Raw genomic sequence first — 26,583 nt, 5'->3', positions numbered from 1 at the left:
GGGTCATCCCTTGTCAGAGACTGTGTGTGCAGGGCCTTGCAGAGACGGGCAGGGACACGCATTACGTATTAATGAAGCAGTGTTCCTGACGAGACGCTTGACTCTTCGTTTGGGGGACCAGAAATGACAACAGGCAGAGCGTGGGCAGCAGATCTGAGGGTGAACTGCAGCCCACAAGAGCCATCCGCCCTGCGGATCCCTGCCTCCATCGGGCTGAGGCAGTAAGTGTCCCCCATAGGCTCTGCTCCCTGACGGACAGGTATATTCCCAGCCTGGGGCCTTGGAAGGAAATCTGTCCCCACTCTGGCTTCTGTGCAGCAACAGCCCTTGTTAGCTGTCAAGTTCAAGCAGCTGCAGGGAAGCCGCAGATCTGCCCCGACTTCTGCTCAGAGCCCTCACTTTTCCAGCAGGCTGTCCAGGTACCGGGTGTCGGCTAAACACCACTCGAGGCCGGGTGCTGAGTTAAGTTAAACTTTGCTGCAAGCCAAGTGACCGTCTCTCCTGAGCATCTCCTGGACAGTGTAGTCGGGGAGACAGAAAGAGAGCAGTCAACAAACGCATAAACAGGAAAAAGCTGCAATGGAAGGGCTGGGGAGACGATTAGGCAGGCGCTGGTGCCACCTAGCTCCCTGGGAGCCGCCGCTCTAAACCTCAGCAGAGGACGGACCCTCCTCACCCTGGGCTGGCCCACGGAGGCCACCTCTTCACCCGGAGGCCCCAGAGCTCCCCCGGGAGATGGGGCTGAAGCCAGACCCCAGCCCAGCCCGCATCTCTCCTCTCCTGCCTCTGCTGCTGCAGGCTCTGCCCAGGCGACCACTCACACAAGAGTCCCATCCCTGGCTCTGCTTGCAGGGAACCCCGCCGCACACTGGGATGGAGAAGTCGGGTGGGCCTCTGTGGGGAGGCGGCAGGGGCCGGGGCACCACGGGACGCTGCCCTCTGGTTAGAGCTTCCCTGCCCCGCGCAGTGTTAAGGGCCCCTCCGACTACATCTGGGTCAGGCAGAGGTTTGACTGAATGCAACGGGGGAACCCACTGCAGCTACCCCTCCTCACGCAGATGGACTGGAAGGGAAGGTTGGCCAGCAGGTGGCCCCAGAGCCCCGGGTCTCGGCAGGGAGATGGCCGTGCAGCGGGGGGGGGCTCCAGCCATATTTCCCACCCCCCACTCTTTGTTGACTCAACATCCACAGTTGAGAGGAGAAGCTGATTGGCCAGCTCGGCTCATAGGCCTGCCTGTTGCCCAGGGCAGGGCAGGGCGTCTTGACCGACCGCTCCCCAGGACCACTCACAGTGGGGAACGATGACCCCCTAGAAGGAAATCGGGCCTCTGCTGCCTGAGTGAGAGCTGGGAGTGGACTCTGCCCTGTTCCCACTGTCAGCAATAATGTCTTCTGTCATCCCATACCCCGAATTAAGTAGCTACCTTTGTTAATTTGGTACAACCTGAAGGGCACTTTTGAGAAGCATCTAATTCACCCTTCCCCACCAGGCAAATTTTGTAAGAACATATTCATGGATTTCATTAATATTCATACGACTTTGAGGGTTTTTTTCATGATTTATAAAACTCAAAGTAACTGTGAATGGTGATGTATAGTAGTGTCAATGTTACACAGCAAATGCCTTTTCCTATCACATTCTGGGTTTTTCTGCTCATTACAAGAACCTAGTTGGAAATAATTGAAAGCTGAATTTCATTGTGCGTGGAAAGTATTTCGTAAAATGCAAGAAATACAAACATCGTCAAGCCTCTTAAAGTAATGGTCAAGAATCAAGGAAGAGTTGGGGAGGGAAGTATGGATCCTGACTCACCCTCAGCCCCAGGTTTGCCCCATTCACTTAAGAGAATTGTTTTATTCTGGCCAGATCTTGCTGCTTGCCCAGCGCCACGGCAAAGGGCTTTTAAATTAAACTTTGCTGCGTCACGTAGGATTCGGTTACAAATTCATGATCACTTTCAAAAGCAATTAAAGTGACGTTCTAGTCCTGGGCCTTAGAGCCACGGTGACTTTTTAAAGCGCGGAACTTCAGCAATCCCTGTGTATTTGTAAAACCAGCTGGAATGAGAGCGACACCCGGGGTCTGAGATTCCCGTCAGGGGTCGAGTGAGCCTGGGGAGACACAGAGACCTCCTGGGCTCAGTCTCCCATTTGCACACGTGGGCACAGCTTCCTCAGCCTCCCTTTCTGCTCTTCGAAGCTTCCTAGGACGGCAGCGTGACCGAGACAAGACCTGGGAACTCTGCCCTTGATCCTGGACTACTTGTGAAACCTTCGTGCACCCTTAGCCTCTCTGCGCCTCAGTCTCCCTATCTGCAGAAGGGGCTGGACCGGATCGTCAGTGGGGCCGACATTCTGGGACTTTTCTTTCATTGTCCCTTGAGGAGTTGCAGGGGTGCGGGGTGGAGATTCCTGGAACCCTCCTCTTCACAGGGGAGCTCGGTGCCAGCTTCAGGCATAATAAGGACACGGAAGGAGGGAAACCCTAATCTGGGCAAAGAAGCCCGAGATAAACACAGTGAAGAGGAGGCCGAGGATGGGCCGTCCTGCTGTGGGTCCCATCAGCCCTCCCCTCCCCACCTCTCCTTCCTCTCCTGCCGGAGGCCGGGGGGCCAGGTGACACCACACCCCTCGGGTTCCCGCTAAGTCTCTAGAGCAGAACCCTTCTGACTCCCTCCCCCGGCCCCCGAGGGCCCCCAGAAGCCTCTGCAGGCACCCAGGAGGGGTCCCCCCTCCTCCTTCTTTTGCTCCGGGTTTTCACCTGGGGAGGGGTGACCACCTCTCTTCTCTCCCCGCTCCCTAGTTCCCGGCTGTTTCTTTGCCCCCAGACAGTAGCCATAGGGCTGGGTGGACCGTCTCCCTCCCACCTGGGATCTTCGACCACCTGCCGCCCCCTCGGGGCCCCCCCTTCCCTCCGCCTCCTCCCTCGGGGCTCAGAGAAGATAGTTCTCCTGTGGGAAGAGGGAGACTGAGCACCTACTCTGTTCACCGTGCCAGGCCTGCACCTGCCATCCGTGGGGACAGACAGCATGTTTGTGTTCCTAGGGCCCAGGGGAGGGTGTGGGGCAGCGTTAGTGCTCAACAGTTCCGGGGGGTGGGGGGACAGGCGAGCCGTCCCTGCAGAGCAGACGGGATGACGGACACAAAACCTGAGAAAACCCTGATTCTCTGTCAGCATGAAAATCTAGAAGCCCCAGCGTCGCGGGCCAACATGAGGGCCGTGAGGACCAGAGGAGGCCGCGGGGAAGCCGCAAATACATTTAAGGTGAAAGAGTGCTCTTAACTCTGGCTCTGGTGAGAGTCGGATTGTAAAGGAAAATTGGCCGCAGCCTCCTGGCCGGCCGCAGTTACGGCCAAGTGTAGATTTGCCTGCCTGCGTCCTGGCCAGCCCGGGGTGGATGGGGGCAAAGCGTCTGCTGCCACGACTCAGAGCTTCTCCCTCTGCTGCAGGCAGCTCAAAACTCCCAAGACGTAACAAAAATGAGAGTCTGCAACCTGTTTTCCTGGGAAGATCTCTGGGTTTAATATCATACAAGGAGAAAGTGCTACAATACTTCACCGAAGAATTACATCCTTGTGGAAGAACTTGATCCTAAGGGTTTTGAGAGCATCTTTTAAAACATGGGGACAGGGTCAGGGAGGCCTTATTAGTGGCGTGGCAAAGCCATGAAGATGCAGAATAGCCATCGCCTTCCAAGAGACTTAGAGCAAAAGGAGGGGAGATCCAGTCGTGTGCACACCTGTGCACACGTGTGTATGCTTATAGGTATGTGTGCAGGTGTGTGTGTTTATGTGTGTGTGTTTGGGTGTGTTTACATGTCTGTTGTATGTGCGTATGCGTGTTTCTGTGTATGCACATGCATGTCCAGGAATCATATACCGTGGTGGACAAGACCAAACACTCAATTTTAACTGGACATTCTTGAAAATTCTCTTTGCCCCCCAAGTCCTTCCATCAGGATCTCTCACAGACCCTGTTCTTCCCCCATTTTATAATTATCACTTTATACTGCACTGAGAGGCTGTCACTTTTTTAGGTCTAATTCCTCTGGTCCATGAACCGCGTGAGGGCAGGGCTGTGTCTGTCCAGCGTGATGGGGCCTGGCACACAGCACAGGCCACGTGGGCCAAGTGAAGACATTGTTGAAACGCCAGGGGCCCAGCCTGCACTGACGGTGTCCCCTGGGCTGACTGGGTCTCTGCCTGTCCTGAGGCAGGTTTTTCTCTGCAGGTCCAGTGGGATTCTCCTCCCCTTCAATTCTTTGGGAATAAACCTCCAAGGCGTTTGCAATTCAAAACCACACATGGTGACTTTTCTCCAAGTTTCAAGTTTCTTCGAAATTAGGCAAATACCTTCTCCTTGGAGGAGATTCTGCCAGAATCCTGCATTTCATCCATCCTTTCCTAAGGACGGATCCAGCCCTCCGAGCGAGGTCCCTGGGCGAACACAATGGCCAGGCACCATACGTTATTTTAATGTCGACATCACTTTAAACTAACCTTTTACCATCTGTTCTGTCCTTTAGTAACAAATGCAAAAGAGCATAATTCTCGATGGCGTCATAAAAGTGAGATGGGTGATGGAAATGCCCGCCTCCACTCTTTATTCACGGTCCTTCCGGACGCTGCTGTGATGTTTTTCTCATTTTCCAGACACAAATCAAGGGGAAACTGCTCTCCCCTGATCTGGTGAATTCATCTGCACAGTATTTCTTCTTAATACGGTAAACTGTGGGAGAATTCAGGCCATCTTGTGCGTATTTCAGAAGGCGCCGCCAAACGGCACCTGGAGAATTAAGGGAACGCGCGGCTCGATGGTCAGGATGTAATGAGATTTCTTTGCAAAAAATAAAATCTTGAAATGTGTGGCGGGTTCTTTTCGTCCGTTTCATCATTAACTTCCCTGTGAAGGACGGGCAGCCTGGCCCGGAGAGGGCAGGGTGGGGAAGCACACTGGGTGGGCCGGATGTGTCCCCCGCGCCCCCAATCTCTGCAGGGCCGTAGGGGCTCCCACGCCCCCCTCAATCCAGGCAGAAGGCGGGCGGTGCCCCGGCCCAGGGGTGCGTGGGGGGCGTCCGGCCCAGCCATTCTCAGTGGTCTTGCTCAGGGTAGACAATCAACAGGGGAACCGGACGTGACGGTAGGCGAGGGAGGAGGGCGGAGCTGGGGAAGCCGGAGCGAAGGCGCCCGTCACGGACAGTGCGTGCGCGTGCGTGTGTGCGTGCGCGTGCGTGTGTGCGTGCGCATGCGTACATGCGCGTGGCTCCTCTCGGAGGCTCCCGTCCGCCCCCAAGCCGCCCAGGTCACGCTGACCTCCGTGATACCTGTGGGATGAAAGCGTCGGCTCCTTCGGACCGTCGGTTCCTGATATTTTCTCTTCCCCGTCCTGTCGCGAAGGAGGTAAGAGGCCGCTGTCGCCGTCGGGGCGGCTGGGGTCCCTGCCCCCACGCTCGTGCCCTGGGGGGGTCGACTCTGGTGTGTTAACAGTAAATGCTGGTTTAGGGAAGGTGTCCTCTACTGGACCGAATTTTCTCGGAAGTGGCGTTTTCTGGGGGATGGCTTGTCCTTATGGTCCAGGTTCAGCTGGAAAGGATGTTCATTATCATCTCTGTGGAGCCTCCGTGGAGACCATCCTGTGATGATTATTGTGCTACAGAAGTAAGTTGCCCGAGAAAAAGCCACCCTTAGTTTCTGAGATAAATCCCACTTAGGCGTGTAGGGGGAGGAAAAGTAAATTTCTCTCTCCCCTTCTGAGTTCCTGGCTGAGACCCCCATAATAAAAGATTAACAAGAGAACAAGAAGGAGAAGTTGATTAACATGAGTGCGTCATGTATACGCGGGGGACCCGGGGAAAAAGGAGTAGCTCCCCAAGATGGCTGAGAATTCAGGTTTAAGAGGAAAAGGGGAGGGGAATGTAGGTCTCTCAGGGGAGAGGAAGTGACTTGTAGGAAAGATGATGGACCCTTGGAGGAGGGATGGGAGGTGTGGTCGTGTGACAGGTCTGCCTGGGTGTGCTGGTCTCTTCTAGCCCCCCTCCCAAGACTAGAGGCAATAATCTTCCTCAGGTGCTAACCCCACCCTGCGGGGAGGGGATCTGTGACACCTGAGCCTCTTTGAGTCTCTGTCTCCAGGCGGATGAGGGAGCTCAGAGAAAACCCCTCCTGCACCTGCTGGCTCTCAAGGGCCTGCAGCTGAAAACAGTCACTACACCCAGCGGCATATTTGGGGGTGGCGTCTCGCTAACCTTCATCCCCGCCTTTGACGCTCCCCCAAGCAGTTTCGCGGCCTAGCAGCTGGGCGGGCGGGTTGCTCCGTCTCCCTGAACCCATATCTCAGTTCAGTTAGTAGTAGTCTCATTTCAGGAGGCAGGGTTGCAGGATGGCTCTACAGGATGCAAACCATCAGGTGTATAATACGAGGCATTTCCATGGAAGGAAAAGAAAAAGTTAATGGTTGGAACAGGCTCTAAACCCGTTTCTGAGTCCTGGGGGCAGCCAGTCGAGATTTCTGGATGGTGATCTCACAGCATCTTCTGCAGTCTGGTTGCCTCTGATGAGGTCATTGCATGTTCCAGGGAACTTTCTGAACGTCGGCATGGCAACAGGCAGGCAGGCTGTCGGTACATGAGCTGTTTCGGGGGCTTCTCTGAAGTTCGTACCCAGTCATCCAGCCTTAGTTTGCAGGGCTCTGGGGAAAGGGCAGTTTTGTTCTTAGTGATTCCAAGTCAGAAAGGCAGGAGAAGGGGCTTCCCTGGTGGTCCAGTGGTTAAGACTCGGCGCTTTCACTGCCAAGGGCGTCGGTTCGATCCCTGATCGGGGAACCAAGATCTTGCATGCTGTGAGGCATGACCAAAAAAAAAGGGGGGGGGCAGGAGAACATTAGAAACGTTGATTTGGAGAAGCACGGCCAGATATTTGAGGAAACTAGAAGAATGCGGATCCAGTCCAGTTACAGGTAGACAATAAAGCCTCAAAGACAACAAACAGGACTAGAATCTCAAGGCACAGCTTTCTACCAAAACCTAATTTTTGTCTCTACAATCACCCACATTTCTACCAAAGGTAATCATGGTAAGACTGTTTGTTTGCAAAATAAATCTGGTCTCATTTAACGTGGCCTGACCGTTTACAAAAGTGTAGCAGAAACAGTGAGGACCACGCAGGCTCTTTGGAGGTTTGCTCTGCTGGAGCTTCTAAACAAGGACTCACTCTCAGGTCACACCTGAGCCTTCCCGTTTGGATGTGATGATGGCGGCTCTAGTGCAGGTTGAACCCCACCTGCTGGTATTTCTGTTCTGACCGTAACATCTCCATCTGTGTGTGGGATTGGTTTGCAGTTACCTTACTTTGTGCTCTCAGGAGGAGAATGGTATCCAAGGAGGATTTGTAAAACCAGGGGGATTGCTTTTTCTCTTGTGTCCTCGGCTCTGGAAAACTTTCAAACACCTCCTAGGTAAGCTCACCTGACCCTGGAGCCCTTTGCGGAGGAATTTCCTAAAGAAATAATGGTCTCTTCACGTTTGCTCTTCTTTCTAGCTGAGTTTGAAATTTTATATTTTCTCAAAAAATAAACAGTTTCGTCAAGATTTTCGACTTGGCTAACATAAAATAGAAAGAATAAAATGTTTTTTTAAGTCTTATTTTTTTCTCTTAAATTTGCCAAAGGTACATCTATTTTCTTGTGGATTTTTCTCCAAAGTACAGCTCTTGAATCTATTTATCAATTCTTCCAGTTTTTCTGTTTTCAGATTTAGAAATTTCTCCGTTCGTCTTAATCAGTTACTTGGGTGTTTGCCGCATCCTGCTTTGTCATTCCTTTCCTTCTGGAGCTAAATGCTCAGTTCATTCACTGTAATTCTACTTTAATGATGAAAACATTTGAAGTTAAGGGTTTGCTTTGATTCAATCTCTGGCCAAATTCCTTGGGTTTCACTGTGTAATCATCTCCTTGTCATTACTATTTTTAAATCACCTCTAAATGTAGTTTTGATTCCTTAACCTGTGGTTACTTCAGAATGTTTTCTAAAATGTCTCTTTAAAATTATCATTAAATTTTAATTGCAATAAAATGTCCTGGTCAGTTTTTCTTTGTGCAGTTTTTTGAGGTTTTCGTTGTGGTCCATTTTATTATAAAGTGTTGCCATGGTCCCCTGGGCTTTGATTTTTAAAAGTTGTATTTTCTAAAGGTGTATTCAGAGTTTTATGCTAATCTTAATTTGACCCCATCAGTTATTCCTTTCACATCCTTGTGGCTTATTTACAATTTCCCACTTTCGGACAAGTCTTTCACGGTGTCTATGATTATTAACTGCCCCTTATGCGACAAGAGTCTTTGCTTCATCTGAATGAAAGACGTACGTCTTATATTTAATTCTGCTGGTGTCCTTTCTGTTTCCCAAAGGCGTATGTTTGTCTAATGATCTGGTCAGAAGTGACATGTTGTTTCTGTGTAGCCCCACCCCACCCCACATAAAACACAGACGCGTGCATTTTTCTCTGTTCTTTCCGTTTCTTCCCCCAACTCTCAGGCTTTGCTAACTTACTTTGGATTTGGGACCCAGATAAGCATTATTAAATTGTTTTTTCAACAATATACAGTTTCTGTTATTAAAATAAAAACAAACTTTTTGTGCTTGTACTCAGCTCCATAAAACCATGTTGACAACAATTTTCAGAGTTAAGTTTCTGTGTCTAAATACTGGTCGTGGGCCATTTCTGTCGCAGCCCCCGTTCTTGAGATCCTTGCTGTGACCCACCTCTCAGGGCCTCTGTCAAAGGAGCAAGAACATAGGACATTTTCTGCATCTTTGCGCATCCAGAAATGTCTGTTCCCTCCTACACAGGTGACAGCTCGAGGGCACAAGTGTATTGGGCCCCGACCTTTTTCCCTCAGACCTCCGTGGAGTGTGCTGTTCCCTTGCCCTCGTCTTTGGCAAGGTTTGATGTGCTGGGTGTTTGCACTGGGTCCTCAGCCACTTCAGACCATCATTTGCAGGCTCTCCCGTCGGTGTCATTGGCTCTGCCATGCTCGCTGCACACCCTTTCCTCTTGGAATATTGTGTCCTGTCCTCCCCTGTCACCTGGTGGGCCACCGGACGTGCAGTGGTGGCTCTCAGTAAACCCCTGGCCTCTGCCTGCCCTTCCGGTCCCCAGAGTGGACGAAGCATTGGCTGTGGCCCCAGATGCACCTGGGAGCGGCTACGTGTGTGGCCGGCAGGTGGGATGAACGTGGCCCTGCTCACGCTACAGCCTGACCCTCCCCTCCACCTGCTCCTCCTTCCAGATCCGGTCTGACAAAGACAGCGACATCCCCATCCGGTACAGCATCACGGGCGTGGGCGCCGACCAGCCCCCGGTGGAGGTCTTCAGCATCGACTCCATGTCTGGCCGGATGTATGTCACACGGCCCATGGACCGGGAGGAGCGAGCCTCCTACCACGTGAGTGTCCATGGCCTCAGGTCCCTAAGCGGGGGGAGGGCAAACCCAAGTCTGTATCAGAAAAGCCCAGGCGCGTGCGGGGCACCACCCCAGAGTGTCTATTTCATGGAGCTGGGTGGGCCGAGAACTTGCACTTGTAACACGTTCCCGGGTGATGCTGGGAGGGTCTGGGACACCCTGGGGGAGCGACTGGTGGAACTGGATCCACCTGGAAGACGTGGATCCACGTGACCTGCCAGGAGCTCTGATGGGCGGGGGGGAGGTCGAGAGGCTGCTGTGCCATCCCTGGCCTCTCTGATTGCCGGACATGCATCCTGCAGCCCTGCTGTTTCTGCCTCTCTGAGAGCAGAAAGGCAGCTCTGAAGCCAGCACTGCTGTTGCCATCTCAGAGCTGTGTGTGGAGAGGGAAAAAGGAGGAGAAAGTGGAGACTTCGGGGTTCAGCTGAAAGGGACTGTCCACCCCTTTCCTCCTTGGCCTCACAGCCTAGTGGCCCTGGAGCAAGGCGGAAGCCTCAGCTCTCACGCCCTCCGCCCTGGTGCCAGGCCCCTCTCTGGGCTCTGCATCCTTGTTTGCAGGATGAGGGTCTGCACCTGTGGGGGTCACACGGACTGGAGCCCCGCCTCCAGCAGGTGAGACCTGGGCACTTAACCTCTCCGGCCTTGGTGCTCTCTCCTGCGAAGGGGGCGGACGGCCAGGCTGCATCAGCGTGTCGTTCCGAGGACTCACGGGCGACCACACGTGAGGCATTTAGGATGGAGCCCAGCCCCTGATAAGGCTGCCTTTGGGGTTATCGTCAAGACGTCGGAACTCCCAGTTCCTGGATTGTAATTTACAAACAAAGACCTTCACGTGCGAGGATGGACTTCACAGCCTTCCGCCCGAGTCGTGCTGCTGGCCGGCTCTGACCTCGCTCGGCTTCAGCCCGCGGTGCGAAGTGCGGCCAGACGCTGCTGCCCCTCGTGTTTGCTGGCTGTTTGTTTCGGGTTAATTGTCCACCTCCTGGACCAGAAGGAAGGCTCCATGCGGGCAGGGAGCCATCAGGCCTGTCCACACCACATCCCCTGGCCCGAGACCAGAGCCCAGCCCTTGGGGGACGCTCACCACCCATTCGCAGAAGGGAGGGAGTGGGTGGGAGGAGGTTGATTCTGTCATTGGCAACAGTGGCCTCCCCTGAGGGACCCCTGATGTCCCGTCAGAAGCAGGTGCACCTGGGGGAGCCCAGCCTGGGGGGCGGGCAGTCCCCTCTGAGCCACGAGGGTTTCCTCTCTCAGTCGATTACTCCCCTATGTTCAGGACGGCTGCAGAATTTCCGGGTCCAACACAAAATGAAACGGGGGCCCCTCTGAGCTTACTAAGGATTTTAAGACAGTGACGGCAGAGCATTAAACCACACGCAGGCCCTTCTGAACACAGGGCCCATGTGACTGTGCGGGTCACACAAGGCCGTGAGGCTCGTGGCCCCCTTTGAGGTGGGATCGACAGGAAGGCCGAAGCTTGAGGACCCCACCTGTGGTTGTCTGGGCCTCCGGGGCCCCATCTGCGCCTCAGTGCAGACGGCCCAGAGCTACACCCAGTGTTACCATCCATTCCTGAGGACCCCCAGCCCCGGGCACCCCGAGAGCTGCTTGATGCTGAGGATACCACACGCCTCCCTGAGCCCCCTTCGGCACACCCCCAGACCCGCTGCTGGGAAGGCAGGAGCCAGGTTTGGGGAAAGGAGACCCGACTGACAGTGGTCTGGGGTCTCCGGAGTTCCCGGCCCACCGTTAGCCGCCACGTGCACAGACCCAGCGAGACAATCCAGCCAACACATGTTCGGCCAGCCTCGCGGCAGGAAACACACCGACTCAATGTGACTGTTGGCGCCCCACGGGGGCTGTGTGCTGCCACCACAGTGCTCATGGCACGGCTCAAGGTCAAGGTCAGCTCCCCTCGCCTGCCAACAAGTCCGTGCTGACTGAGAGACCGAGGGGGAGAGCTGGAGGCAGACAGACAGACAGGCCCCCAGTTCCTTGCAGCTGTTGGCCAGGGGCCGCTCCCACCTCCTGACGGCACCACAAGTCTCTGACTCTCGCCTGCCGCTGGCCAGGGAAAGTGCTCTGATTTTAGAGGCCACGAGGCTACCTCTGTCCACCCAGACAGTCTCCCTGCCACTAAGGCCAATCCCGCCACATGACGTGACCTGATCACGGGGTGAGCCCCGTTGCCCTCACTCCTGGGACCAGTGCCCCACATCCTTGGGGCCCTTCTGGAATCCTCTCTACTCCCCCCACCCCAGTTCCACCAGCACCTTTGGCTGTGGAGGGGGTGGGATGACCTCTTCCACCTGAGAGGGAGCTGGTGAACCGCGGACACGGGTCACCGTGAGACGACCGCAAACATGAGGCAGACGAGCTGTCCCTGCCCCGCAAGATGCCTCCCCAGAAGGTTCTCCAGGGCCCCTTAAGGAGGCTTGCTGTTGGGTTTGCCCACGTACCGTCATCTTGGGCCTGCAAGATGCCTCCCCAGAAGGTTCTCCAGGGCCCCTTAAGGAGGCTTGCTGTTGGGTTTGCCCACGTACCGTCATCTTGGGCCTGCAAGATGACTCCCCAGAAGGTTCTCCAGGGCCCCTTAAGGAGGCTTGCTGTTGGGTTCGCCCACATACCGCCATCTTGGGCAAGGTCGCTCATCTTCCCGAGCCTCCGTTTCCCCATCTCTAAAACAGGGATCGGGCAGCACCCAGCTCACGGGTTCTTGGGAGCAGTGAGGTAAGGCAGTGCGTGTAGCGTTCTGGGGGCACCCCCAGCCCGAGCCAGGGCACAGCGAGAGCCAGAGGCTGCTGGTGATGGAAGACAGTGTCCAGAGTCCACGTGAGGCCACGTCCAGGGCCCACATAGAATGTTCCGGGTCCCGTGGCCCAGGAAGAAAGCAACGGCTGACGATCAAGACGCGAGGAGCGAGCACCTGCGAGGGGAGAGAGCGGCCCCGCACGCGGTCCGCAGCGCCCGCAGTGCCTCACGGGAAGTTCCCTTGGCTTGCGCTGCTCAGATTTGCAAGTCGCAGGACATGTCTCCACCACCACCAAGACAGACCCCCGTCCCCCAACCGGCAGCTGCGTGCCCTGCCTGAGAGATGGACGGGGCTGGGGGGGCTCTGAGAGATTGCCAACGGACACTGTCGAACGTTATTTAAACTTGGGGGCGGTGGACGAGGAGAACCGCACCAGCCACCTTCTGTCATTAGCTCCACTCGGGCTGCTCCTGCTGCTAAAGACAGCGGCCCAAGCGGCAGTGTCGCTTTAGTTAGAAGATAACTTTAATTTTAGCTCAGAATTACTCTTTTTAAAGTCTTCTCAACCTTTGGCTCAGTGCCTTATTGCCTGGCTGCACTTGACAAGATGAAGGATGGCCTGGTGGCCCGCGGGAAGGACTTCCGCAGCAGGGCAGGTGCAGACCGGGGCTCCGGGAACTGGGGACTGACGGCGGCTGGGGCGGGTGGCTAGTGGAAACAACCGCACAGCATCCTGAGATGTTTAAACACGATACTTCAAGCCAGTCTGCAAGGGGGCAGCCACACCACTTAGCGGGCTGCGGGTCCCAGGAATCAGCGCTCATTTGTCTCCTTCTGATGACTCAGGTCACCTGGTCTGTGAAGCCAGCCTTGAGCTCCCCCCTAAACGCACTGTTTCAAGGGTAAAATTCCACCCAGGGCTGTCGGGCTGGGGCTGGCGTGCTGCAGTTAGCACGAGGCCCCTCCAGGGAAGGGTGGGCACCACTGCCTCTCCCCTGAGGCTGGCAGCGCGCAGGGTGCAGGGCACCGGGGTGGGGCGTGAACGACTGTGGGTGGGGCCCCCGCTCAGAGACCCCTCCCCCCGGAGGCCTGGAGCACAGGCTCTTCTGGGCACCCTTGGCATGGCGCTGTCTTGGTGCAAAGACCCTGAGGTCCAGTGTGTCCGGCTTGGAGGGTAACATGATTTCCACAGAGAGATGGGGTCCGGGACACGGCTGTGTGACAGTCACAGCTCTGGCCTGGAGAGACGCCAGGCAGGTCCCTTCCACTCTCCAAGACTTGGTCCCGTCTAAATCCCAGGTCCCCAGTGGTCCCACTCCAGCCCCCACTGCTGCCTGCAGGGCTCAGCCACTCTGCGTGCCCCACGGAGGCCTCCACACTTGCTGTCCTCTTGGCCCCTTGTCCAGGGCTCAGCTCCAACATCATCTCCTCTGAGAGGCCTACCTGGCCTCCTCCCCACCCCAGCAGGTCGCTGTGGTCACACGCGTCCTGTATTGCTTCCTTTCCTTCTCAGGGTCCATCTCCCTTCTACACAAGAAGCCCCAGGGCAGCCCCGTGTTTCACTGAGCCATAGTCTAGGGTGCAGCCCAGTGCCTGGCACAGATGGGCCCTCGATAGATATTGACTGAGGGAATGAATTAATGAGTGAATGAATGAATGAAAGAAAAAAGATCCAAAAGTGAAGCGGTGAGTCTGAGCAGCCCCTCTGGACCCTCCAGCCCGAGTTGAGGGTATCTTCCCTTTGTACCTTGAAGTTGTTCCCAGATGGAGTTCCCTGGAGCCCCTTCCCCAGCAGAGTGGGGGGCTTCCACCCCAGGACCCCTGGACCCGTTTCCTCTTTGCTGCCCCAAGAACAGATAAGCTGGGGTGTGAATGGGCAGCAGGGTGGCCTCACAGTGGACGCCCAAGCTCAAGGCCCGCATGTGTCTCTCTCTCCCAGGCCTGACCTCTCAGCAGCAGGAGTCTAAGCCCCCAGCCCTGGTTGGCACAAGTGGCCTTTCTGTAGCTACTCTAGGTGGACGTGAACCCTCATGGTCAATGGTGTGGGGATGGTATGAGTGGGTCCTGGGTGGGCATCGGCGTGGGCCCTCGGGTCAGTTTCAAGCTCCCATGGGACACCCGGTTTTGCCCTCCCAGGACCCTTCCCCACTTCCACAGAGAGCCGAGGCTCATGACGTGTCCCCGGGCTGCCCCTTGGGGGGCCCGGAGCTGTTATGCCACCACCGTCCCAGTGCTGTGGGTCCAAGGAACCTGCTTTTGGCTGTTCTGAGGCAGCCGGTCAGGTGTGTCCCCGCTGGGCGGCCGCCGGCCCTGACGGCGTGTGCTGCTTTCCAGCTCCGAGCCCACGCCGTGGACATGAATGGCAACAAGGTGGAGAACCCCATCGACCTGTACATCTACGTAATTGACATGAACGACAACCGCCCCGAGTTCCTCAGCCAGCTGTACAACGGCTCCGTGGACGAAGGCTCCAAGCCAGGTGAGCCCCGGGCCCCAAGGGCGGGCAGGGGCCCCACTCCTGGGGAGGGCCACGCAGTCCCTGCCGCCGCGGTGGCACCGTGGGACTCATCACCGATGCGTTTATTTTAGCGGGTGTTTACGAGTACCTACTGCATGCACTAGGGAGCGGGGTCCCTGCTCCACAGACCTCACGGTCCAGAGGGGGCACAGACAAAAGAGCTAAAACAAGGGAGTGAAGCTATTGCAGTGATGATTAGGCTCAGAAGGAAACCCATGGGGCACTGAGAGTCATGGGGGCGGCTGCAGATCAGGGAGGGTCCCTCTGCGGAGGCACCCTGTGGGCCAAGAGCTGATGCGTGATAAGGAACAGCACTGAGAGAAGGGCTGGGAGGGAACCTGGGGGTGGAAAGAGCATGTGCAAAGGTCCTGGGGCAGGTCAGAGAGGAGGCCGGCCACCTGAGGCCTCCTGGGCACACTTGGGGTTTGAGTCCAAGCACAACAGGAAGCCCGTGAGAGGGCCAACTCCCCAGCCCGAGGAGGTGAGCCGCGTGCCTGAGGCCTTGGTTCCCCTCAGAACTGACCCAGAGCCCGTCTTCCCATGGGCTCCTGTCCAGCATAAATGATAACGACCACTTTATAGCATCTGGCCTCTGGATGACATAACGACCAAGAAGTGGGCACCCCCCTCTCCCCTTTAGACTCAAGGCCTGGGGAGGTGGAGGAAGCAGCCCCGGCCCCTTGGTGTGGATGTGTGGGGAAGCCCCAGCCGATGCTGGGACCCCAGCTCAAGGCCCTGCAGCATCAGCTGGGAACACGTTACAGATGCATCGCTTGTGGCCGCACCTGCTGATTCAGACTCTGCAGATGCGGCCCCGGGGCCAGCAGCCGAGCTCCCAGGTGATTCTGCACTGGCTGAAGCTGGAGCAGCACAACCCCGCTGTCTCCTGACTGGGGGCGGGGTCGTCCTCGGGACAGCTGCTCAGCTCCGGTCGAGTGGGGAGCTGAGTCAAGCACCACTGCTGAGGTCCCTGCTGGGGCTGCCGGAAGTTGCCGCTAAAATACAGGACTCGGGTTACATTTGAACTTCAGAGAAACAAGGGATCATTTTTATGCAGGAGGATCTGGAACATACTTAGAGTAAAGGGTATTGCTTGTTGGTCTGAACGTCCAGTGTAACCGGGTGTCCTGCATCTTAGAGGCTGCCCCTCCCTGGCTCCCCGGCGGGCACCCACCCTGGGAAGGCTTCCTGGCTCTGGGGAAGGTCTGCGGTGCTGGGCAACCTGAGGCCAGCTTCCCGGGCCTCTGAGGAGGGGTCAGTGGGCGTCCGGCTTGGAGGGAGGTGGGGCCCGCGAAAGCAAACATTTATCGACCCTTCTCCACTGGAGGCGGCTGTCCTAGCTCCGTCTCGGGGCTGCTGCTGCAACAAGGTGGATTGCGTTTATGATTGATTGTCTCTCAGAATCGGGAGGCTCGGGCCAGCCTGGTGTCAGCAAAGGGAACGGGATATGATATTATTTCTACAGGAACCCTGGGCAGCTGGGCCCTGCAGGCCCCTGAGGGTCAGGGGCAGGCAGCGGGTGGCCAAATTAGCTACAAGCAGCCAAAGAAAACAGATGAGGGCCGCCAACAGCCAGCTCTTTAAGGATCAGGGTGGGGAGTGAGTGTCAGGCTTGGGGAGGGGGCTTTCTTGTTAACAGAAGCGGCGGGTCCTCTCTCCCCAGGACCCAGGACGCTCTGTAAAGCGGCCTGGATGTCACAAATCAAGCCTCCCGCATCTTATTTTCAAACAGATCGATAGAGACAGTTTTCCCAAATGCGTAACTGCCTTTACTCGTTAGGATAACAAAAGCAGCACATTACTTTGTCTCCCCCTCGAAATCCTGATAGGAGCATCCTCGGATAGCTGGGTGTGGCCTGGGCAGGCTGAGGGCTGGTGTTGACCCTGACTGGCCCTTGATTCCCCAGACGCTTTGAGCCTTTCTGGGACCTTTTGCACACTAAATGTTGGCTGACTTTCGGAGCCCCTGGGGGCCCCCAGCTCCACCTCTGTTCCTGGAACAACCCTCAGAGGGGAACGGTGACGCTGCCTCTTTGTGCAAAGCCAGGGATGGAGCTGCACGGTGCCCCGTTGGACCCGGCTTGATGCCCTCGCTCACCCTGACATCCAGACAAAGCGGGCACCGCATCCTCGAGGCAGGAGACTCCCAGGGACTTGGAAATAGTCTCTCCAGTTTCTTCCCTTACACCAGTAAATTACAATAATGGAAGGGTTTTACACAGTGCCTTTGTGGGATAAGGGAAAACTACCGCCAGAAGTTAGTCATTATTTTCTGGAATGATAGGCTAATGAAGGGTTTCAGATGCACGTTCTAATGGAAAACAAATGGGAATGTGTGTTCAGTATTGACTCGGCTGGATAGGAACCTTCTAAGGTTTGGGAAGTTCACGTGGGGACATCAGCAAGCCAACTGGGGCCGGATCCCAGGCCGATCCCACGTCACCCCACGTCCTTCTCCCAGCCCCAGGCCCCTCAGTTTTATGAAATCCTCTCTGGCTTTGCTGGGTTGAATGGGCTCACACACAACTGTGGCTCCTACAACTGAGAAGCTAAATTTCTCCTTGTATTTAATAGAATTAGCCACGTGTGGGTAGTGGCTGCCGTGTTGGGTCCCCACCCAGACGGGGCCCCCTGAAGCTGGTGGTCACAGCAGCAGTTCCCCCCCCTCCTCCCCCCCCGGGAGCATCTGTCCTCTCCTGGTCATTGTCCCAGATCCTGGATGGAACTGGCCAGGGGCCACCAAGCCCCTTGGAGACTCCATGCGATGCTCCAGATGAGAGCAGAGGGGGAAGCATGTCCGCTGGCCCCCCTTTGAATGTCTCACCGCGGGAGCTTTGCTCGGGTGGGTGCCCCGCCGCTTGCTCCCTGTGTACACGTCACCCCTGCCTTTCCAAACTCTGCCATTTCTGCAGAGCCCGCCTTGACACCCACCCTGTACTGTGTCCCCCAAATCTGCCTTGCCCACCCCCTTGAGGGGACCATCCCACACCCCCGGGCAGACGCTGCGTCTGCAGTGTTTTGCACACGGGACAAGCACGTTCGCTGTTTCCACGCGCTCCCTCTGTTGTGATGGGAGGGCAGCTGGTGTGCATCCCTGTGCCGCAAAACGGGTCTTAAGTGAGCGGTCGTTTCCACCACGGCCTCTCTCACTGGCTTTGAAATTGACTCTGAGCTCATGAGTTTAGATTCATAATAATTTATAAGAATTATCCATCTGTAATAGGGATGGTTTCCATAAAGAAATGGAGTTTCATTGATTTCAAGTTCACCAGAAAGTGGAACCAAAATTAGGGTTCCCAAGAGGAAGGGTCCAACTGAAATGAGATGTGAGGAGGCTCCAGAGGATTGTGACCTGGTGCCCACTGGGGCCTGGGGTCCACAGAGGTATCTCAGGCCCCGGGGTGGGCAGGAAGCAGGAGGGCCAAGCTTTGTACAAACTTGAACTGGCTACCCAAGTGTCACCACTCCATTGACTCTTAAATGTGCTTCCCATAGGGTCTCATTGGAAGAAATGTCTTTTTAAGAAATCTTTTTATTTTGACATAATTGTGGATACACATGCAATTGTAAGAAATAATACAGAGATACCCCACAGACCCTTCACCCAGTTTATACCGGTGGTAACATTTTGCAGAGCTGCCGTGCAGGGTCACACCAGGATGGGACATTGGTGCAAGCCCTGGCCCTCACTCAGACTTCAGCAGTCTTGCCTGCGTGTGTGTGTGTGTGTGTGTGTGTGTGTGTGTGTGTGTGTGTGTGTGTGTGTCCGTCCATGTCCGTGGGATTTTATCACGTGTGCTGATTCGCATGACCTCCACGGTCAAGACGCTAACGGTTCCGTCACAAGGACCCTCAAGCTGCCCTTTCAGAGCCACAGCCATCTCCCCGCCCACCCGCCATCCCTAACCCTTGCAATCATTGATCTGTTTTGTCTGTATGATTTTGTCATTTTAAGACTTTGATGTAAATGGAATCATAATGGTATGTGACCTTTGGAGACTGGCTTTTTTCACTGAGCATAATTCTCTGGATATTCGTCCGAGTTGTGTGTCCAAAGTTCATTTCTTTTCATTGCTGAGAAGTCTGTGGTGTGGATGCATTGCCCTTGTTCACCCTTTGAAGGACATTTGGGTTGTTCCCAGTTTGGGGCCATAGTAAACCTCCAAGATCTTTCATTCCCATACAGACTTTCGCGTGAACGTAAGTTTTCATTTCTCTGGGACAGATACCCTAGAACGCAGTCACTGGGTGGGTGGCACAGGGGACAAGGGTTCAGCTCTGCAAGGGATGGCCACGCACTTTTCTGGCTTGACGGTACCATCTTCTGTCCTACCACGTGAGTGGCCCGGCTTCTCCACGTCCTCGTCAGCATTTGGTGGTGTCATGTTGTTTTAGCTGTTCAGAGGGGTGTGTAGTGATATCTCCTGGTGGTTTTCGTTTCTATTTCCCTGCTGGCTAACGATCTTGGAGATCTCATCCTGTGTGTGTTTGCCATCCGCACATCCTCCTCGATGAGATGTCTCTTCATGTCTTTTGTCCATTTCCTAATTAGTTTGCTTTTTTTAATCACTGAGTTTTGAGAATTCTTTACTTATTCGAGATACAAGCCCTTTGTCAGATATGTAGTTTGCAAATATTTTCTCCCCCTCTGGGACTTGTGTTTTCATCCTCTTCATGGCATCCTTTGGGAGCAAGAGTTTTTCATTTTGATGAAGTCCAATTTTCACTTTCCTTCGATGGATTGGGCTTGAGTATTGAGAACTCGTCCCAGGCCCTGGGTCCTGAAGATGCTGTAGGCTTTGTTCTAAAGGTTTTATGGTTTCACATTTTACATTTCTTCCATGGTCCATTCCAAGTTCATTTCTGTGTAATTTTTATATAAGGCGTGAGACTTCACGTCTGGATCATTTCTTTGCTTATGGATGCCCAGGTGTTCCTGCACCGTTTGTTGGAATGGCTTTCATTGAGTTGCTTTTGTACTTTTGTCAAAAATCAGTTGGGCCTATTGGTGGGTTTGTTCCTGGGTTCTCTGCTTCTATCCATTGATCTGCGTGTCTGTCCCTCTGCTAGCCCCACACTGCCTGGGTGACCGCGGCTCCATGGGAAGCCTTGACGTGGGGTGGAGTCGAAGGCTGTTGGGACGGCGTGTTAAGTGTTCAGACCCTGGCTGTCGCCTGTGTCCTCCCCAGGTGTGACTGTGCACTTGGCAGGTGGCGTCACGTGGCACTCAGCCACCCTCCTCAGAATCCAGGCGGCCGGCCACCATGTGGCCAGTGTGCGGCGTGGCGGAGCCTCTGCCGGCTGCTCCCTCTGTCTCATCGTTAAATGGAAGTAATGGTAGCGGCCACCTCCTGGAGTCAGCTGAGGGCGCCCACCTGAGGCTCCCGACACCTATTACTAATCATGTTATTACTATTAATGGGTATTAACTTATTAATATTGTTAAACGTTCTTACTCAAAATATTAGTTCATTTTCCCGACTCCAGCAAGTACATTGTCAGGTTGAACCTCAGATTGAACTATAAGACTCACTTAAAACCAGCTGTCCTGGTACATGTAAAAGTATGAAATTAGAACACTCCCTAACACCATACACAAAAACAAACTCAAAATGGATTAAAGACCTAAATGTAAGACCAGACACTGTCAAACTCTTAGAGGAAAACATAGGCAGAACACTCTATGACATAAATCACAGCAAGATCCTTTTTGACCCAGCTCCTAGAGAAATGGAAATAAAAACACAAATAAACAAATGGGACCTAATGAAACTTAAAAGCTTTTGCACAGCAAAGGAAACCATAAACAAGACCAAAAGACAACCCTCAGAATGGGAGAAAATATTTGCTAATGAAGCAACTGACAAAGGATTAATCTCCAAGATTTACAAGCGGCTCATGCAGCTCAATAACAAAAAAACAAACAACCCAATCCAAAAATGGGCAGAAGACCTAAATAGACATTTCTCCAAAGAAGATATACAGATTGCCAACAGACACATGAAAGAAGGCTCAACATCATTAATCATTAGAGAAATGCAAATGAAAACTACAATGAGATATCACCTCACACCAGTCAGAATGGCCATCATCAAAAAATCTAGAAACAATAAATGCTGGAGAGGGTGTGGAGAAAAGGGAACACTCTTGCACTGTTGGTGGGAATGTAAATTGATACAGCCACTATGGAGAACAGTATGGAGGTTCCTTAAAAAACTACAAATAGAACTACCATACGGCCCAGCAATCCCACTACTGGGCATATACCCTGAGAAAACCATAATTCAAAAAGAGTCATGTACCAAAATGTTCATTGCAGCTCTGTTTACAATAGCCAGGACATGGAAGCAACCTAAGTGTCCATCAACAGATGAATGGATCAAGAAGATGTGGCACATATATACAATGGAATATTACTCAGCCATAAAAAGAAACGAAATTGAGTTATTTGTAGGGAGTTGGATGGAGTTAGAGTCTGTCACACAGAGTGAAGTAAGTCAGAAAGAGAAAAACAAATACCGTATGCTAACACATATATATGGAATCTAAGAAAAAAAAAAAAAGGTCATGAAGAACCTAGGGGTAAGACGGGAATAAAGACACAGACCTACTAGAGAATGGACTTGAGGATGCGGGGAGGGGGAAGGGTAAGCTGTGACAAAGTGAGAGAGTGGCATGGACATATATACACTACCAAATGTAAAATAGATAGCTAGTGGGAAGCAGCCGCATAGCACAGGGAGATCAGCTCGGTGGTTTGTGACCACCTAGAGGGGTGGGATAGGGAGGGTGGGGGGGAGGGAGACGCAAGAGGGAAGAAATATGGGAACATATGTATATGTATAACTGATTCACTTTGTTATAAAGCAGAAACTAACACACCATTGTAAAGCAGTTATACTCCAATAGAGATGTTAAAAATAAATAAAATTAAATAAAAGGCTGTGTTCTGCTCCTTTGAGAAGAGGAAACAACAGATTAAAAACAGCAGCTGGGGGGGCCTCCCTGGTGGCACAGTGGTTAAGAATCCGCCTGCCAATGCAGGGGACAGGTTCAAGCCCTGGTCCGGGAAGATCCCACATGCTGTGGAGCAACTAAGCCCGTCCGCCCCAACTACTGAGCCTGTGCTCTAGAGCCCGCAAGCCACAACTACTGAAGCCCGCACGCCTAGAGCCCGTGCTCCACAACAAGAGAAGCCACCGTGATGAGAAGCCAGTGCACCACAACGAAGAGTAGCCCCCACTTGCCACAACTAGAGAAAGCCCGTGCGCAGCAACAAAGACCCAACGCAGCCAAATAAATAATTTTAAAAATAATAAAAAATAAATAAAAACAGCAGCTGGGCTCCCTGGCCTGAAGCTTGTGAGCCCCGACTGCCTTGTCTGCCTGCTCTTCCTGAGCTCCTGAACCTGGCTCAGGGCAGTGGGGAGGTCCCACGTCTCTGCAGGAGGCCTCGGGCTCCCCCTGCAAGGGGCGCACCTTCCGCTGAAGCTTTGATTATGCAGCCGTCGCAGAAACACAGCACTGACTGAGGGCCTCCAGGTGCTGGGTACTGTCCTCAGGCCTCCCGACAGGATAACCTACTGAAACCTGACAGTCTTGTGACACAAGCACTTTGGAGATGAGGGAACGAAGGCACAGAACAGGTAAGTAAGGACACAGCCAGTGGCAGGTGTTACCAAACCAAACTCGGGTCCGCTCGCCTGCGTGGTACAGACAATCTACTGACACGAGGTTGTGGTGAAGGAGAGTGCAGGTATTTACTGAAACGGCTCCAAACAAGGAGAATGGGTGGCTTGTGCTCAAAAACCCCAAACTCCCCAAAGGGTTTCAGCAGAGCGTTTTTAAAGGCCAGGTAAGGGAGTTGGGGGTCCCAGGGTACGTGATCAGCTCGTGCAAAATTCTCTGATTGGTTAATGGTGAGGTAACGGGGTGGGGTCACAGGGGTTCACATTATCAGTCCTCAGGCTCCAGGAGGCCTGGGGCCTACATGCTCATAACTGGAGCCCCCTTCCCTCTGCAGCAGCCGTGGGTCCACGCCCTTTCCAACAGGCTTCTCCAGCTGGAAATGGGTTTCGTGGTGTTGCCTCCTGCCCAGAGGCAGCCTGACCGGTCTCATGGCGTCTCTCAAGCCTCCCAAGAAAAGATGCCTCTGTGTTGACTATTTTTTAACAAAAAAGGCTCTAGTTGGAATTTCTGCCTTCCCTAACCCCTTGTAACTGTGTGAGGGCCTATATTATAAATTTTGAAATTAATGTTGCTTTAAAATATTAAATAGAGAAAGCTACATGCTGCAAATGAAGTCAAAGAAACCTTCATCTATATAATGCAGTTTTTGCTTAAATAGATTATTCTATTAGTGGGCCCTGTTTGTTTATTTATTTTATTTCTGTGCCGGCGGAGTCCCCCGAGATTAATGCCACGGACTAATGCACAGATGGCGCCAGATACTTGAAAGTCATCTGCATGTTAAGAATTTAAATCTTTAGCCTCAGTGATTTGAGCAGAAAGCCAATTATGGAGCTGAATTAGTTTTCAAATTAAACTGCGATTTAAGGTTTGTGAAATTAATCCTTTAAGGCACATGGCAGCGTTTGTACATGAACTCTTCGGACGAACCAAGAGTCTGCCTTCTCCCCCTTTTCCTGATGGCACGATTTATGAAGAGATGTCCGGCATCTCGGGCAGCAGACAGCGTGCCCTCTTAGAGGAAAATACAGAGCGATCTTCAGTTTCGTTTGTTAAGAAAAATGCAGGCCTCTCTACTAGGGGGAGAGGCCCAACGAGGCCTCCAGAGAAAGCCCTGGAAGGATGATTTTCTCCTCGTTCTCACAGCCCAGGTGATGGGGGTGAGACTTAACTCCCCAGTTACTACCGATGCTGCTGCAGTGAGCGGTTCCTGGCAGAGCGCTCAGCTGGGTACTGCGGCTGAATCGCTCCCTCCCTCCCGTGGGCGGCCCAGGTGTGCCATGGCATCGGGGCTGCTGGGTGCTCACGGCTGGCTGTGGACCAGACCCACCCCCACTGGAGAAGGCGAGAGGGTCGGGGGACCTTGATGCCAGGGCCACGCTTTCCCAGACACACGGAGGCTGGCCCTGCTCACGACCCGAGACGTGGTGTGGCCACTGAACACTTGCTGGAGGGTTCAGGAAGGGGCACCCTCAAGTGTAAGGGGGAGACTGAGACACAGGACACGGGCAAGGGGGGCAGAAGCAGGGTGCCACCAGGGCAGGGCCTGGCCCCCAGGTCAGCAGGCATCGCCGAGTGCCCTCTGGGTGGGTGGGGATGAGTGCCCAGACAGTGAGTGGAGGCCACCTCCCCCAGGCAGCTCTCCAGGTCTCAAAAAGGAGTTCCTTCTGCCTCCGCCCCATTCTCTTCTTCTAGGAAGGAAGTGAAAATCACGGAGCCCTTTCTCAGTTCCAGGGCCCTGCACACTTATATTTCATCTGGGTTTGTTTCCATGGCAACCCTGCCCGTTGGCCTTTCGGCTGAGAGCACTTGGGCATGCATGGGTCACCTGATCACGGAGTGGTGGCCATGGGCCAGCCAGGTTTTCAGAATCTTTTTTGAAAGAAACCAAATTGTGATTAAGGCTGGAAAAAAAGTCCCATCAGTTGCCTTATTTCTTTTTTTAAGTAACATTTTACCTTCTGGTAATCAAGTGATAATCTTTGGAGGAAATTTGAGAGATACAGAGAAAATCACAAAGAAAAACATCGCAGTCTCTCATCTTGCCTGCCACGCAGAGATTGCCACAAGCACATTCGTCAAAGATCCCTCTGGTCTTCCCTCCCTCCACGAACATGTTGTTATATTAAAGAACACAGTTTAGAAACTGGATTGTTTTCCGTTTTGCTGTATATCATGAACATTTCAAGCATCACAAAATATTCTGGCTTTAAACAGTTCCGTCATGGGAATGTACCACAATTTATTCAGCCAACACCCAGTTGTCAGACATTCGGCGTCACGTACTAATTGATTATGCTCCTTGTTTATCTGCACCGCTAGATGCGAGATTCGCAGGTCAGGGACTTCTTTTTACTTTTTATTTGAGACCATTGTTGATCCACCCATGCTTGTGCAACAAAGGACAGAGAGAGTCCCTCATCCAGTTTTTCCAACAGTAACGTGGAAATAAATGAAGACCAGCCGAAGGGAACCAGCAGAGGCTGTGTGTTCAGAGCAGGGGGGTCACCAGCCACCATCACAGGCAGAGACTCGAAGGCGGACAGAGGACCGGGGAGCTTCATGGTAGAGAAGGGGGCTCAGGTGTGCCTTGGTGGGGGCTGGTAGTCGGGGCCTAGGACGGGGCGTCCCATGTGAATTTCTGGGGGTGCGCTTCAGCTTTTCTGGCTGATTGTTTTTAATCTGCATCTGATGACTCTGTTATCGGAATCTCCCCTGGTCTGGTCCTGGTCAGTTCTTAACTCTCTGTTTTCAGTCAGGTTTTGTCTTCTCGTGTGCCTGGTTCATTACGTGCTGTGCCTTGTGTGTGAAAAATTGTAGAGGTGACTTGAGGGTAAGATGTTACCTTTGTCTATGAAGGATATGCTTTCGCTCCTGGCAGGGGAGTCTGGTAACCTCAGATATCATAGCCTAAGTCACCTTAATAGAGCTGTGCCTCCGTCAGCTAGGACGGTTCCTTTCCTTCACCCTCACTCCCAGCGCGCTGCCCTTCCGAGTCCAACCCAAAGACTCGAGCGTTTTCCAGGCTCCACCCTCATATGGCGAGCCCCAAGCTCAATGTTTTTACCCCCATTCCCATCAGTCTGTTGAAAGCTCCATGTAGCTCTTCAGCCGTCAGAAGCCGATTTGGAATCAGCAAATGTCTTTTTTTTTTTTTTAATATTTATTTATTTATTTATTTATTTGGCCGTGCCGGGTCTTAGTTGCGGCATGTGGGATCTTCATGGCCGCCTGCAGGATCTTTAGTTGCGGCATGCGGGATCTTAGTTCCCCAACCAGGGATCAAACCCAGGCCCCCTGCATTGGGAGCATGGAGTCTTAACCACTGTACCGCCAAGGAAGTCCCTGGAATCAGCAAATGTCTTGAGAGGAAAGATGGCCCCCGGTCTCGGGTTCTCCCTTCCGGCCTGTCCCGCCCTCCCTGAGTCTGTGCCATTGGTATCTCTCTAGTGCCCTTAATGAGATGTTTTTATTTCACATTGGGTCCAGCTTTTCTAATTTTCCTCAGGAGGAAGATCGGTTTAAAATAACATTGTCCACCATTTGCTAAAAACAGAACCTCCTGGATTTCTTTTAAATACTTAATGCCTCTGGGGAAATTCTACTGATAATTAAATTCATTAAAATTGGGTTTACAGGGCTTCCCTGGTGGCGCAGTGGTTAAGAATCCGCCTGCCAATGCAGGGGACACGGGTTCGAGCCCTGGTCCGGGAAGATCCCACATGCCGTGGAGCAACTAAGCCCGTGCGCCACAACTACTGAGCCTGCGCTCTAGAGCCCGTGAGCCACAACTACTGAAGCCCGCGTGCCTAGAGCCCACGCTCTGCAACAAGAGAAGCCACTGCAATGAAAAGCCCACGCACCGCAACAAAGAGTAGCCCCTGCTCGCTGCAACTAGAGAAAGCCCACACAGAGCAACGAAGACCCAATGCAGCCAAAAAATAATAAATAAATAAATTAAATTAAATTAAATTAAATTAATTGGGTTTACACACTCTTCGAGAATAGCCATTGCGTGAAATTAAGTGGGTGTGTTTGATGAATGTTTTTCCTGGGGTTCTCAAAACACAGAAGTTCCATATTTTTTCCCCTAGAAGACACTTAATAAAGATGTGTTGAATGAATGAATAAATGTCCTAGTGGGTTTGCAACACCTTGGTCTGATTG

General features: G+C 53.3%; 1 protein-coding gene across 1 annotated transcript in view; it reads left to right on the top strand.

Moving 5' to 3' along the window:
• CDH4 (cadherin 4) overlaps positions 1 to 26,583 on the top strand; it is a 562,448-nt gene that overhangs the window by 478,431 nt on the left and 57,434 nt on the right. Inside the window, exons 6-7 of the mRNA XM_061207811.1 lie at positions 9,284 to 9,439; positions 14,544 to 14,688. Of these exons, the coding sequence (XP_061063794.1) occupies positions 9,284 to 9,439; positions 14,544 to 14,688 (301 nt within the window). The remainder of the gene's footprint in view (positions 1 to 9,283; positions 9,440 to 14,543; positions 14,689 to 26,583) is intronic.

The sequence above is a fragment of the Eubalaena glacialis genome, chromosome 13 (assembly GCF_028564815.1).
Source record: "Eubalaena glacialis isolate mEubGla1 chromosome 13, mEubGla1.1.hap2.+ XY, whole genome shotgun sequence".
NCBI classification, from domain to species: domain Eukaryota; kingdom Metazoa; phylum Chordata; class Mammalia; order Artiodactyla; family Balaenidae; genus Eubalaena; species Eubalaena glacialis.
Note: the sequence above shows the minus strand (reverse complement) of the source record. Positions and strands in the feature narration are given on the sequence as shown.